General features: G+C 41.2%; 1 protein-coding gene across 1 annotated transcript in view; it reads left to right on the top strand.

Moving 5' to 3' along the window:
• The window catches only part of TAOK2 (TAO kinase 2), a 934333-nt gene that overhangs the window by 839019 nt on the left and 81602 nt on the right, over positions 1–13712 (top strand). The window contains exons 21-22 of the mRNA XM_078652408.1: positions 9972–10184; positions 12251–12433. Coding sequence (XP_078508534.1) covers positions 9972–10184; positions 12251–12433 — 396 coding nt within the window. The remainder of the gene's footprint in view (positions 1–9971; positions 10185–12250; positions 12434–13712) is intronic.

The raw sequence follows: 13712 nt of genomic DNA, 5'->3' as shown, positions 1-13712 counted from the left end.
GCAATACGTAAAACCCTATTGGAGTTGAGCGATATTCAGGCGTTGTAGTGCCTGATAATTGATAGGCCCCATGAAGATGGCCCGGATGGAGGAAGTTTAAAAGTCCCTCTATACGTGCCACCTTTCATAGTAATACCGGTGACTTGGCTAATGTCCTCCTCAGTTTGTGTCGTATCTTGGTATGCTTGCGAGAGGGGAGACTGAGAGTGGCTCTGACTGAGTCTGAGAAACACCAGGCACTGCAGGGACTGTTCTGGACAGAGTGTGGATTTCTCTGTGTTGATAATGAAGCAGAGATTCCAGAAGATCGATCTATGGTCATCTGCAAATGTGTGGACAGTCGCACTGGACATTGATCATTGATCAGGATATCGTTGAGATAGACGACCAGTCACACTTCCCAAGCTCTCAAATGTTCAACCACCGGTCTCATGAGTTTGGTGAAACTCCAGGGGGCGGATGATAGACCAAAAGTAAGGTAGGTGCTTTTGAATAGCTGAGGTTTCCGTAGGAATTGTAAGAAATGCCTGTGGGGTGGGAAGATGGCTATTGTCAGATAACCGTCCTTCAGGTCTAAACGGACCATCCAGTCGCATATCCGAACACTGTAAAACAAAACAGATTAGCAGGCTTTAATGTCCTCGCACGATACACAATATAGACTGCGGAATGCTTAGATGGAAATGAGAGAATGGAAAGGCCCTTATGTCTGCTGCTGGAGAAGCGAAGAAAGAGAAGAATAGAGTCTGCAGTGGTTATAGTGTGGAACTGAGGCATTCTGATTAACATTCGGTTTAGTTTTTTCCCCAAAGGACTCATGGTAAATGTAGTTTTACGTTCTAATGAAATCAAAGATGTAAAAGGCTGCTGGTGATATAAAGAAAGAAAGAAAAGCCTAATCCTCCCCTCTGGGTCCTTACATAGAATTGGCCGGCTGATGTTTGTTTACGAACTAGGGCAGAACCTTTTAAGTAAAGACCAATAAAGTTGTGTAGGTGTTGACTTTGTATCCTCTTAGTGATTTAATGTGTTCTATCAGATCAGTTTTGTCGTTTGCATTTTGTTGCAACTTAATCTCTTTTCTATGAAACGGGCATATCTCTTTCCAACTAAGAAGGTCCCCCTTCTTCCTCATTTGTCCCAAATCCAGTCCCTCGGACTGATGGTATATGCCTAGTTTTAGAATAGGTGAAGGAAGCAGTTTATGTATAAAGCATATTGTAAGCCAGTCTCTGGCTACCTTTGACCTAGTTCTTACCCCCAGACATGACTGGTGTCTTCCACCTTAGCTCTTTACCTTTTCTTTCTACGAAGTTATCTGACACAAACACGCTCTCCATCAGTTTAGGGCGTGTTCGTCAGTTTCACTGTTTTTCTGTAACTTAAGTCTTTTCCAACTTGCTGCCTTGTTCATTGCATTTCTGGACTCCCTGTAATGTCACAGGATTCAAATTTAAAAATCTGCTGTTAATGCTGTTCACTGATCTTGAAAGCAGACTCTCATTGCCTCTGTTTAGTGTGTGTATGACCATATCATCGACCCACGCTTGTACTTGTTTCTAAAAATGTGCTGTACTGCTTAGCAGAAGGCTTTGGTTTGTTTCCTAGTGAGTTGCAGGGCTTGGTTGTGCGGAATCCGAACATAAATAGGCATGTCAACACATAGGCCCTTGTTGCATATTGTTTGACTAATATAATATAATATATAGCACTGGAGCCTCCCCAAGTTTCAAGGCTCCTTAGCAAACTAACACCAAAGTACATCCTGAAGTCCCCCAGATGCTTGCCTCGTGGCTTACTCCAGATTCCCTTTTGCATTGATGGCCAGCCATCTCTCCGAAGTGCTCGAATAGCCTACTTGAAAAGACCTAATCACTTTGTTGATGCTATTCATATTTCCAAAGTAAGACTTTCTCCAGTCCTCCCAAGTCCCCTTTACTCGTCTCACTGAAGCACATGTACTGCCACGTTGCATTGTGAAGTGGCTGGTTAACAAAGAGAACCATAAGCAAGATGTCAGTGGTGTAGTTTGGGCTGCTTTTACTAATGTAGTCAAAGATGTTTCTGGTCCCACACTGGACTTTCTTCTAGACACGCACTGCGGTTTGGTGTACCAGATGTTAAATCAGTCCAATTTAATTGGCCAGTGATTCTTTAGTCTTTTATCTTTTCCCAACTTACTTAATTTAACTACAGAGAACACTTGGTCATTTCTGTTTGTTTTTGTTTTTCATATTTCAGTTTAACTAAGTTTCACATTCCTTGATTGGCATAGGAGATTAAACAAAGTCTTTTGCTCATCTCCACCATGCCTCCACGTAAGACTACTTTTAGGGAGCAACTAAACAGAACAGATCTAAGCATTTGTGAGTTTACTAACCCTACAGCAGGACAGGTTCATGAGCAGTGAGAGGAAAATTACTATAAATCTTCTAAGGTTCTCTTCTGTCTCCCATCTTCAGGCAAAAGCAGAACTGCCTTCTGCCCCATTTTCAGAGCCCGCCTGATTCTTCTTTTCCCTCCAAGCTTGGAGGGTGACCAGCAAGAACACCATTTTAGATGATTGATGTGGCTTTGCATCTCTCGCCCTCATTCCCTCTTTAGGTTTCTAAGGTTTTTTGTATTAGGTTTCTAAAGCAGAAATACATTGATCCTCATTGACAGGAGGCCTTGGGTTTTATTTTTGATTGGTTTCTTTCGAAGGAATTTTCCAGATGGCTACCACTTTTCAAGATCAGATAAGCTTGACAGTTGGAGTACTGGCTATCTGAAATACATACCTCAGGCATGCTTACTTTCATATTTCAACCGCACAAAGGATACCTTTTTATATATATCCAGCACTTGAGTTGGGCATAGAATAGGACGAGAGAATAGTGGATGTGCTGTGATGAGTCCATCATTTGTTCAAGGGGTATACACCCGTTACAACGGATCTTTTACTCCGCAGACCCATTACAACGCGACCATTACTCCGCATACCATTACAACGCATTGCGCTGGGGGGCGCTCTAGGATAGGGGATAAGTATAATTTACTATCCAACACCTTCCCTAGGGTCCACGGGGACTGGAGTTAGAATAGTAAATTATACTTACCACTATCCAGCGCCCCAAGGCGCTATGCGTTGTAACAGTATGCGGAGTAAAAGTCGCGTTGTAATGGTCTGCGGAGTAAAAGTATGCGTTATAACGTCATACATCCGTTCAAGGTGTTCAACTCATCTGCTGGTCCGGATAGAGTTATCCCCACCTCATTTCGAAGGAGGTTGGGCACAACTACCCTAATTTAAATGACGTGTTCGGTAAGAGCATTCTTCCCTAAGAATTTTCAGTTTCTGCCTAGACTGATTGAGGTCTAGTCTCTTTATCCTCGTCTTTTCTCTATATATGACCAAGTCAGCATCAACATCATCACTTTGCTTAATTAATAAAAGTAGTGCTATGCACAGTAAAGAGGATGATCCAACATCCTAACCTAAAAACATGGTGCTTGAATTTGCACTGTCCCTTGCGAGAGGTGGTTCTGGAGTACTCTTGCTAAAATAATCTCCTGCATGCAGCTTATCTACTTTTCCTACCTCCAGTTCTGCCACAGTGGTTATCCTCAGCATTCTCATGTCTCATTTGAGAGATCAGTACATGGATTGAAGATGTTCTGATTTTTCAACAGGTGAAAGATCTCTTGGGGAGTTGGGAGGGATTCCGAGGTCATCATGGATTCTTTGATTTTCTGGTATAGAGTGACGTTGATTTTATACAAGCTGTGGTCAGAAACATGTGCACCACATCAATGTGACTGAGCTAACAGCTTTGTTCTTGGCAGTAAGCTGTTTAACTTGTTATCCATGACAAAACAGTTTTGATCTAGACAGATAGGATCAGATGAAATGTTATGTGAACAAGCATGAAGAAAATAATTCTATCCTCCACAAGTTTGGAGTGTTGCTTTATTGGTGGTTGCTGGACATCTGTATGTCTATGACCTGTCCAGGGAAAAGTCTGGCTACAAGACGTGCAGCCTGAACTTCCAGAATCACGTCATCTTTTATACTTTGCATGAAAGAGCTTGCGTTAGATGCCCTGATCTGTTCATCTCAGTTTGAAGGAAGGGGATCTTGCTGCTACTAAAGCAGGAGTCACTACAGTGGATCCCTTCTTCAAAATTACTGCCATTCTTGGTCAACTGACTATGCCTTCTAACCTTTTCAGACAGCAGAATTCGTCATGCAGGGAAAAGACTACATGTGGTGCTTTTGCTCCCAGGGTGTGTCACTCTTGTGCTATTAGAGATTTATCCACGGACATGATAGTCTAAGTACAGTCGCCACATATTTGTAATTCCCCTTATTTAAATGTGTGTTTGCCTAAGCTATACTGGGCCAGTTGCCTGATTTGCACCTAAAAACATGTATGTGGTTTTATTCTCCCCTGTCTTGCTTGGGCAATATTTAGATGAGAGGTCTACACACACAGCTTATTGTAAATAAATACTACAGATTTTAATTTACATCTGTAGATTGATTGTGTAGAATCCTTTTCCCCCAAATAAGTGAGCCTGCAAGTGTTTTGATAGTCTTACCTCCTCTTCTGTTGTTGCTTGGTGTACAACCTGAACTGACTGTGATATGTTGGTCATACAAATCAACAGATCAGGTGCACATGTAGAGTTTGGTGAAATCCTCTTTGCCCAATCAGGAATGCAGGGTTGGAAAGGATATTCTTGAGAATTAAACCAGAGCTGCCTTACAAATTCTGCGAGCATTTGGTGACTGTTGTTGCTGTTTTTTCCTCCATTTCTCTTGACACTTTGCTTTCTTTTTAAAAAAAAAAACATTTTTTAAAGGAAAAAATAAATATGCAGTTATATTTTCACTTTTTTTTTAAAGTGTTTGTGTATGCTGTCTTGTTCCCTGAATGTATTTATTCCTTTTGTTCTATGTAAATTATGGATTTTTTTTGTTTTTTTACCTGAGTGTTATATGATTTGCGTTCTTTTTTTATTTGTGAAAAGCATCTTTTTGTGATGTTCCCTTTATAAATTGTTTAATAAAAGTTAGATTGATTTTAAGTGATTTGTGGCGTGCGCTTTTTCAGGTGTTGGATGGGGAGCATGGATAGTTAGGGAGGGTTGTGAAAAATGCCTCAGCACTAAAGAGCAGGGAACTAACAAAATGTTTGAAATGTGTCTTTTTAAGGAGTGCAGTTGTTGATTGATGAAAAAATCAAAAGTGTGATTTTTTTTTTCTCAAAACCTTCAGTCGATTGTCCAGACAAAGCTGGATAAGAAAACATGCAGTTGAGGTGCATGGAAGGGAACTCCCTGGTAGTCAGAAACCTCCTTTAGTCCTTACCTGTAAGGTCTTCTTATGATTAAGTTGATTTAAATTACTCCTCCCTGTCCATTGCATGGCTCCCTACAAAAGCTGCGAGACTCCACCTGTTGCCTCATTTCACGCTTAGACTGAGCTGAATACCACTTTAGCACAATATATTGAGTGCAGACAAGTGTATGCTTAGAACTTTTAGTGCGTAAATAGTTTACTATGCATAATATAATGACATCGGAGAGAATTTTGAGACGCCCTTCCTTCGCCATAACCCATGCCTAGTTAACTTTGTTTCTGATCAAGTTATCAATATCTGTCTGGCTCCACTGCAAACATCTGTATTCGTGCTCCTGTGCTCCATGTCCCCCACTCGTGCCTTATCTGCCCTCTTCCTTTTTGCCATGCTCTAAATCTTCTCATTATTCCTGCTGATATCTGTGGTTCTCTACCACCTAGCTGCAATTGTGTAGAGTCTATTTCAACCCGATTCACAAGGGAGCGTCTGCTACTTCATCGTACTCCTTCCGCTCTTCCTTTCACCTTCCCATTTCTGAGCCACTGCCTCAGACCTGATGTCTCGTGTCCAGTAGCCTTTAATTTGGGGACAATATTAACATGAAATTGTGATATTGTTCTGAGAGGACTGGAATCATTACTTTGTTCTACACCGAATAACCTACACTTTGTATGATGATTTATTTTGCTTCATATCTATGGTTAATCGTCCCTGATTAGTCCTAGAATGTTCAGAGTCAGGTGGATTTAGGGTGATTGGATTGCATTATAGATAATTAAGTGGCATGGAATTCTGTGTGATGGAAGCAGATGGGAGCTTTTGTAATGGGTGGCGAGCAATGGCTTATAGCATGGGTCAAGTGCTTGTGGGGAGGATGAGTGCCTTTAAGCATAGGCAAATAGTACTGTACTTGAATGGAAAGTAGAAAGCTGGTGATTGACTGAAGTGTTTTTATTGGACTATGGCAGCATAGCTCTACACCCATTTTTATGTATGAAAACAAAAAAGCATCGACCTAAGAGCACCTGATTTCCAGGCACATTACTTCCTCTCTCATGTTCACTTACTCCTTCCACAAAGGGTTTTTAAGTGTGGTCTAATCAATCTTTGTAAAAGTTGCAAATATATGTGCTGCCACTTTTTCCATGTTATTTACAACAAGGGGTGGTGAGGGACAGAGTCTCTGAATTAAGCAGAATACTCTCACCCAGTCAAGAGATCAGGGCTGGATCCAACGCCGTTTTTTAGCTCATTGCACCATGCCAGTTTCAGAACCTGGCTATACAGTCAAGAGATCAGGGCTGGATCCAACACCGTTTTTTAGCTCATTGCACCATCCCAGTTTCAGAACCTGGCTTTTTCCATGTTGGCAGTTGTAGAACTTGCAGCTGAAGACACCAGGTTTTCAATTCATTGCAAATCTTTTTTTATTTTAAGTAGTTAACTTAGTCTTTCAGTTCTGCTCTATCTAGAGAAAGGTTGGTTGCTGCACAGAATTATTTTCCATTTCTGGTGGGTTTCAACTGACTGAGGCCAGTTATTTCAATTTCCCATTCTAAGGTGGATAGGAGGACAGTTTAGAATATTATTGTAGCATTTGAAATGTTAAGGGCTTGTCAAATATATTTAATATGATGATTCACAAAGGAGTTTTGCAAAATGCAGATTCCGGAGGTGGTGATAGGCTGGAGGGAGTACCATATTCGAACGTCTGCATTCAAGGCCAGTTCTTGAGAGCTTAATGAGAGATGTAACACGAGGCACACATCATTTCAGTCCAGCTGTATAATGCACCAATGATTTGATCTGCAAAATAACTACCCTTAGTCCTCCTGAAGATTCTTTGTAGGTGAATATACCCAGCTTGTACAGAACTTCCCTGGTAGTGAATGTAAGCTAATAGAAGCGATGCAAGAAAAGCTTCAAACTTGTCTTGGCATTCACACTGCTTCATTTTGGACAAGTTGGAGCCTGTAAAGCTTGTTCAATTCGTAGTCCCATCTGTGTGGTATCATCATCATTTTCTCCCCCCTTTCCTCTATGCTTTCTGCCTCATTTGCATAGGAGGGTAACATCTGCCCTCCTAACACGTCACCCATCCAACCCGTGAAGGATCCATGGTTTATTTAGAGGTTGGTAACAAAGTACTGGTACTCTTTTTCTCTTGATTTGCACTGAATGTCAAATGAGGCAATTTGAGTGAATGTCTAGCATAATCCGCTCTGTGGGTGCTTTATTGTGTAAAGTGAAGACTAACCTTGCTGCCTGCAAATAATCTAGATCACCCACTACTGAAATATAGAAAGTGGTCAATTAGCAAAAAAAATCCTACAGAATATTATTGATACACTTGATGATGATGGTCTATTTCCCAGATGTTTCATTTTTAAAGTGTTTATTGCTTGATCAAGCCAGCACCCAAAGAACAAGAGTTAACTTCTTGTTAAGTGTCTCACATTAATGCTTTTTGTGCCTGTTTCTGTGGTGCTCACAGCAAGTGGCTACTTGTTTAGTCTATAATTCTGTTAAAGTTAGATATTTCTTAACTTTCTCTGGCTTTGAAACCTTTTCCAAGACTTAAGAAAATCCTGGACTGTTTATGTTACTACTTTTTGTATAGCCTCATCTTTAACTATTTGAGTAAAGTATTTAGGGTCTGGGACCGAAAAGTAATAATGTAAAATCATTGTAAGAACATTTATTGTTCTGAACTAAAGGAAATCCTGTAAAATCCTAGGTAATTACTTCTTTGGTTGAGCAGCACATTTTTAATGAAACCTTTTTCAAATTGTTCCATTCAAATATCAGCAGCAAGAGGTAAATGTGGAGTTTCCCTATCCTTGGTTCTTTTGGTCTTAAGGTAATGAGCTTCCATCAGGGAGACTGAGGTGTTTAGTTTTTGCCCTAGTCTCTGTTATGGGTTTTCCTTTTGAGTGCGTCCTGTAATGCAAGCGCAACATACTAGTTTGAGCAGGGGAAGAAAATGCAGTGAATTCATGAATGGTCGTGTCACGAGTGATTGATCAACCTTACTTGTGCCCTATAGGAGAGCCACATGACTTTGGCTCCACCGTTGACAGATAGGGAATATTGTTTTTCTATAAGAGCAAACTCACTATGAGCCACCAATTACTTGCTGACCGGTTTATTGATGGGACCACCTCCTATTGTATTGGGTCTAAAGTCTACATGACTTAGAAATACCTCATTTGAGTAATAAGGTTTTAGGTGGTAGTAGAATTGTGCATTGATTATTGATGTATCTACGCTAACCTTGCTGTCTTCCTAAACTGCAGGCTACAATCATTAAAAATCCAAACCCCGTTTTCTTCCTTTTTATCCTTCTGTCCCTCTGGTCATTCATCTTCCACTCCATCCTTACTTCTGGGATTGTTTTAATGCCCTGTTTAAAATTCTAATGCTTTTCCCTTTTGATCTTGGTTGTCTCTCGCTTTTTCATGAACTATTGCTCTTTTCCTCTCTGTAATCATCACCTTGCCATTACTCTTTTTATGTTATTTTATTTTGCATTCTCCCCTTTCTCCGTTCCACTTATTAACTACCATACGCTTGCTTGTCTGTCCTACTCTTCATACCACACATGTGCCTACAATTGTCTCCTGCTATTTGGTTGACTTCTCATTTTTCTGCTGCCTTCTATGGTGGTTTTGCTACCCATTTGGTTTCAATCTGGAATACGGCCCCATGCTTTCATTATTCTGTCTTTGATGTGCTCCATTTATTTGCTTTGTCTTTTTAATTATCTCTGGTTTTTCTGCATTCATTTTATTTTTCGTTTGCCCCATTTACTTGCATTCTCCCTTTGAATATCTCTTGCACTGTTACTGCTCCTCGCACTTTCTGGTCTTCTTAACTTTTTCTCATCATATCACAAACTTCTCTTATCTCTGTTTCTTGCTTTTGCTTATTCTCACTTGCCTTTTCGTTTTCTTTTGCTTACCTTCACCTCTTTTCGCCTCCTTTTATTTTCTCCCTCACCTTTTTGCGTTTTTCACCTACCTTTTCTCACTTGCTATCCTACATTCTCTTGCGTACCTTCTCTCGCACATTTTTTCACTTTTCTTCTATCCTGTTTTCATGTGCATTTTCAATTGCCTGCCTAATCTCTTTCCTGACTTCTCTCTCATGCCTGCCTCCATTGTCTTGCTGTCTCCTCCTCTCTTGCCTACCTTATCTGTCTCCCCTGCTGCCTGTGGCTTCCCCTGTTTCCTGTGGCTTTCCCTGCTTCCTTTGTCCCGCCCTGACTTCTATTTCTCTCCCTGCCTCCTCTTTCTCCTTTGTCTCTTTCTTACTCCTCTCTCATCTGCCTTCTCTCTCTCGTCTACCTTCTCACTCGCCTGCCTCATCTCTCTCGCCTGCCTCATCTCCGAGTCCAACTTGTTTTTTACCCTGTTTTTTTATTTACCTCCTCGTGCTTCTCACTTGATCTGTCTTCTAACATTCTCACACATCTGCTCTGTCCTGGCTTTGTCTTTGTCTGTGCCATGTTTCTTCTACCACTTACTGGCTTTGCTCCTCCATGGCTTTTCAACCTTCACGTATTTTCCTGCCGTCGCTCTGCTCCGCCTCCCTCCCCCATCGCTCTGTCTGCCCCTTTTTTTGCAGTCTAAAGAGCTACAGATTAAGAAGCAGTTCCAGGACACCTGCAAGATACAGACGCGGCAGTACAAGGCTCTGCGCAACCACCTGCTGGAGACCACAGCTAAGACGGAGCACAAGACCATCCTGAAGAGGTTGAAGGACGAACAGACCCGCAAGCTGGCTATACTGGCTGAGCAGTACGACCACAGCATTAACGAGATGCTGTCGACCCAAGCAGTAGGTCTATTCCTCTCTTATCCAACTCTTCCTGAGAGGCAGGGCCTTTTTCTAGAGTCCACACATGCAGATTTTCCGTTCTTGCTCCCCTGAAGCATGCAAAAAGCAACAAGCTGCCATCCACTAGGCAAGGTTTCCGGACTCTCCCTTAAGCTTTAAGACACATAGTATGCACGCAGTACTGTACAGGTAGGCAGTGTTCCCTAATAATCCCTTTCTCCTCTCCCCTCTCATAACAGGGTAAGATACTTCGCTCACAATCTTTTTCATTTATCAACTTTGTGTTCCTCCCCGGAGAGGCACTAAGCCAAGTACTACCCATGCGGGCAATACATAAAATCTTCCTCTCGTTTCCTCCATGTTTTCCTAATTTCTTGAAATTTGCATTGTTTGGGTTAAAAGTAGTTTTTAAAGCATTACAATACCTTGGGTTGTCATTCTCTGGCCAATTTACTCTTGTTTTTAGCTGTAATGTCATAATTGTGTTATTTGAACCTCAAAATGGTCTCCAAATTATAGATCATATGAGATCTACAAACTGATAAATGCTGACCATTGCATGAAATGTGAATTAGCGTGAAGTTAAAACGAAACAGGTAATTTGTGCTACAAAAAGCAGATAGATCTTCATAAAAAGTGACCACAATATAGTGAGGGATGTGGGCATTAAAAACGAAATCTATATTGCCAAGATAATCAATGTGGGAATTTGAATTATCTCCATATTAATATTTAATTACATAAATACCAGGAGGAAAATCACTCATATATATGGATTTGGTGCTGGTAGGGGAGCTTGACTAGGGAGTATAATCTTTATACCAGTTTCTTTCAGTGGATAGCTTTTTCCCTGTCAAGTGTCTGGGAGAACTATCACAATTTACTTTTGTCTTCTTGTAATACAGTACTTTGCTGCTGTGATCCATTTGGAGATGTTATCTGGAAAGATTAGTGTGATATTGTATCAATGTTTCTAGCATTTTAAGTATGTCTACGAGAATACCAGTTTGCCTCGATTTCCATGAATGGTGGAAGGAGGAGAATTGAGTGAGCTATGGAATTTTGCATCATTATCTAGATCCTTGCAGGTTCTGCCCAGATCTTGTTAGAGAGATACTGTGAGGAGCCAGGTGCCAAAAATTGCTTCAAAACTGTGCTCTGCAGAAGGGTTATACAAAGAAGGGCTTGAAGGATTGTATTGTTTCCTTTCGTTATGCTATGTTTAGTTGAGACATTTTATGTCTTCCGATTTTTTACTTTGGCTGTCTTTTGCCTAACTTGTCCTTTTTTGCCTGTTTTGGTTGTTTTCGAGTCCTCCAGCCTGTTCATTTCTTTTTATGGCTTCTAAGACAGGATGAACGTTCTGTCTTTTCCTCTTAATTTTCTTATTATTGCACGCTCCTGCACCTTTTTTTTATGTTTGCCTTATTCAGGTTGTGTATCTTCACCTTTGTATTTCTGCCTTCCTGAGGTCCGCTATATTTTGTTTTACTTCTTTTCCTGTTTATTCTTTGTTCAGTCATACCCTGCCTATTTTATTTATCTCTGATCTATTCTGGTATAACGAGCTGAGCTTTGTATGTCTCATTACTCCTATAAATATTTCTATGCATGGAGTTGCACATTTCTACCACTGGCATGGTCCTATAGTGTTTTGGGTTTTAGGATTCTAGTTGGACAAAGTGGTTTATGGTAATTATATTTGATTGTTTTCTAATGTTTTAAGGCATTTCATTCTTAGTGTCACAGCTGTCCTCGTAGTGCTTGCCTCTTGTCTGCTTCTGCCCAGTTTGTTGTCTGTCTTGGGCTTAATTTCATGTTTATCCGTTAATTAGCATTATTTTCACATTGAAAAATTGTCCAACAATTACTTCACTCTAGATCAAGAGGATTAGTTTACAACAATTGGACCGTCCCACTTTCACTACTTGATTTCTCAATTGTTGTGCCATAAAGTACCTCGAGGTTCTAGTGCAGGGAGATAATACCCAGATGAGGGCTGTTGTATGGCTAGGGTATTTATTGTAATTCCCTCAACATCTTCCTTATATATTTCCTCAATGCAGCTGCGCTTGGATGAGACTCAGGAGGCAGAGTACCAGGTGCTGAGGATGCAGCTCCAGCAGGAGTTGGAGCTGCTCAATGCTTACCAAAGCAAAATCAAGATCCATACGGAGGCCCAGCACGAGCGTGAGATCAAGGACCTGGAGCAGCGGGTATCAATCCGGAGGGCTTTGCTGGAGCAGAGGGTAGGTATCCTAGTTGTACTCAACCCAAGACTATAGTGGAAAAGGCATGGGAAATGCATGTTTTGCAGGCATGCCACTTGAGGGGAGGACAAACATGTTTTCTATCTCACGAAAGAACAAAGTGTAAACTGCTATGTCATTTAACCCCTTCATAGTTGAAATAGCCTAGCTAGGATTAGAGATATGAATGGTGAGCTCTGGCCTTTTCTGGAAAGATAATACATTTGACAAAGGAGTTTGGCTCAATCATTGTTTGAATTTAGGATAGCATAAATCAGTCATAATGTATGAAAAGCAAGGTAAGCAGAGTTTATTTGCGGGAGTAGAGTTCGTGGCATTCTGTTCACTTTTGTGAAGCATTGTATAATAGGTTATTTTATTGTTTGTGTAGAAATAATTGCCAGATAAGTATTTTTCTGCAGAGATCTCCTTTATGAAGCAGAAGAAAATCTGGTTATATCATTGTCTGATTACTGAAGTGAGGCTTAGTTCAAGTCCTTTGTCATGAAAAACAGAACCTGGATACATGTGTTGTAATTGAAAGGCCAGCTTTTGTCAATCTTTTTCATCTGATAGAGACGTCTAGAGGCAGATTCCTTACCTTAGAACTTCCCAGGCGTCAGGCTGGATCAGAAAAGGTTTGTGTGAGAAGTACCCCTTGCGTGTGCTGTTGAGGGGGGGGGGCTCCATTCAGGTCCGCGTGATGTCATTGGTGCCGGTTATGACGTTGTCACTTATATAGGTGCCACCCAGGCACGAGGACGTCAGTTCTTTTCTTTCTGTGCTAGTTAAGCGCCAACCTGGGAAGAGCTAACTCTCTGTTGCTTTTTGACAGGTCTTTTTGACTTTGTTGACTTAGGATATTTTTTTACATTGTGTGCGATGATGTCTTCAAGGAAGACCAGGTTTAAACAATGTGGCACTTGTCCCCACGCCATGTCGGTTACCAATCCCCACCTCGTTTGCCTTTGGTTTCTCGAGCGCAATTCTCTTGCTTACCTACACCTCTTTTCTGACTTGCCTTACCTTTTTGCGTTTTCTCACCTGCCTTTTCTCACTTGCTCTCCTAACTTCTCCTGTGTGCCTTCTCTTGCACATCTTTTCACTTGCCTTCTCTTGCTGGAACCATCGAAGTCGTGCTCGGAGTTTCGGGCCATGACCTGAAGACCTTGCGGGAACAAGCTTTGAAGCTCCTTGCAACCGGGCAGTCGAAACCGGCCAGCTAGTCTCCGCAAACATCCATGTCCCGATCAAAGAAGAGGTGGTCGTGGGACTGCTC

Source organism: Lissotriton helveticus, chromosome 7 (genome assembly GCF_964261635.1).
Source record: "Lissotriton helveticus chromosome 7, aLisHel1.1, whole genome shotgun sequence".
NCBI lineage: Eukaryota > Metazoa > Chordata > Amphibia > Caudata > Salamandridae > Lissotriton > Lissotriton helveticus.
The sequence above is the reverse complement of the archived record's forward strand: the minus strand, read 5'-3'. Positions and strand labels throughout refer to the sequence as shown.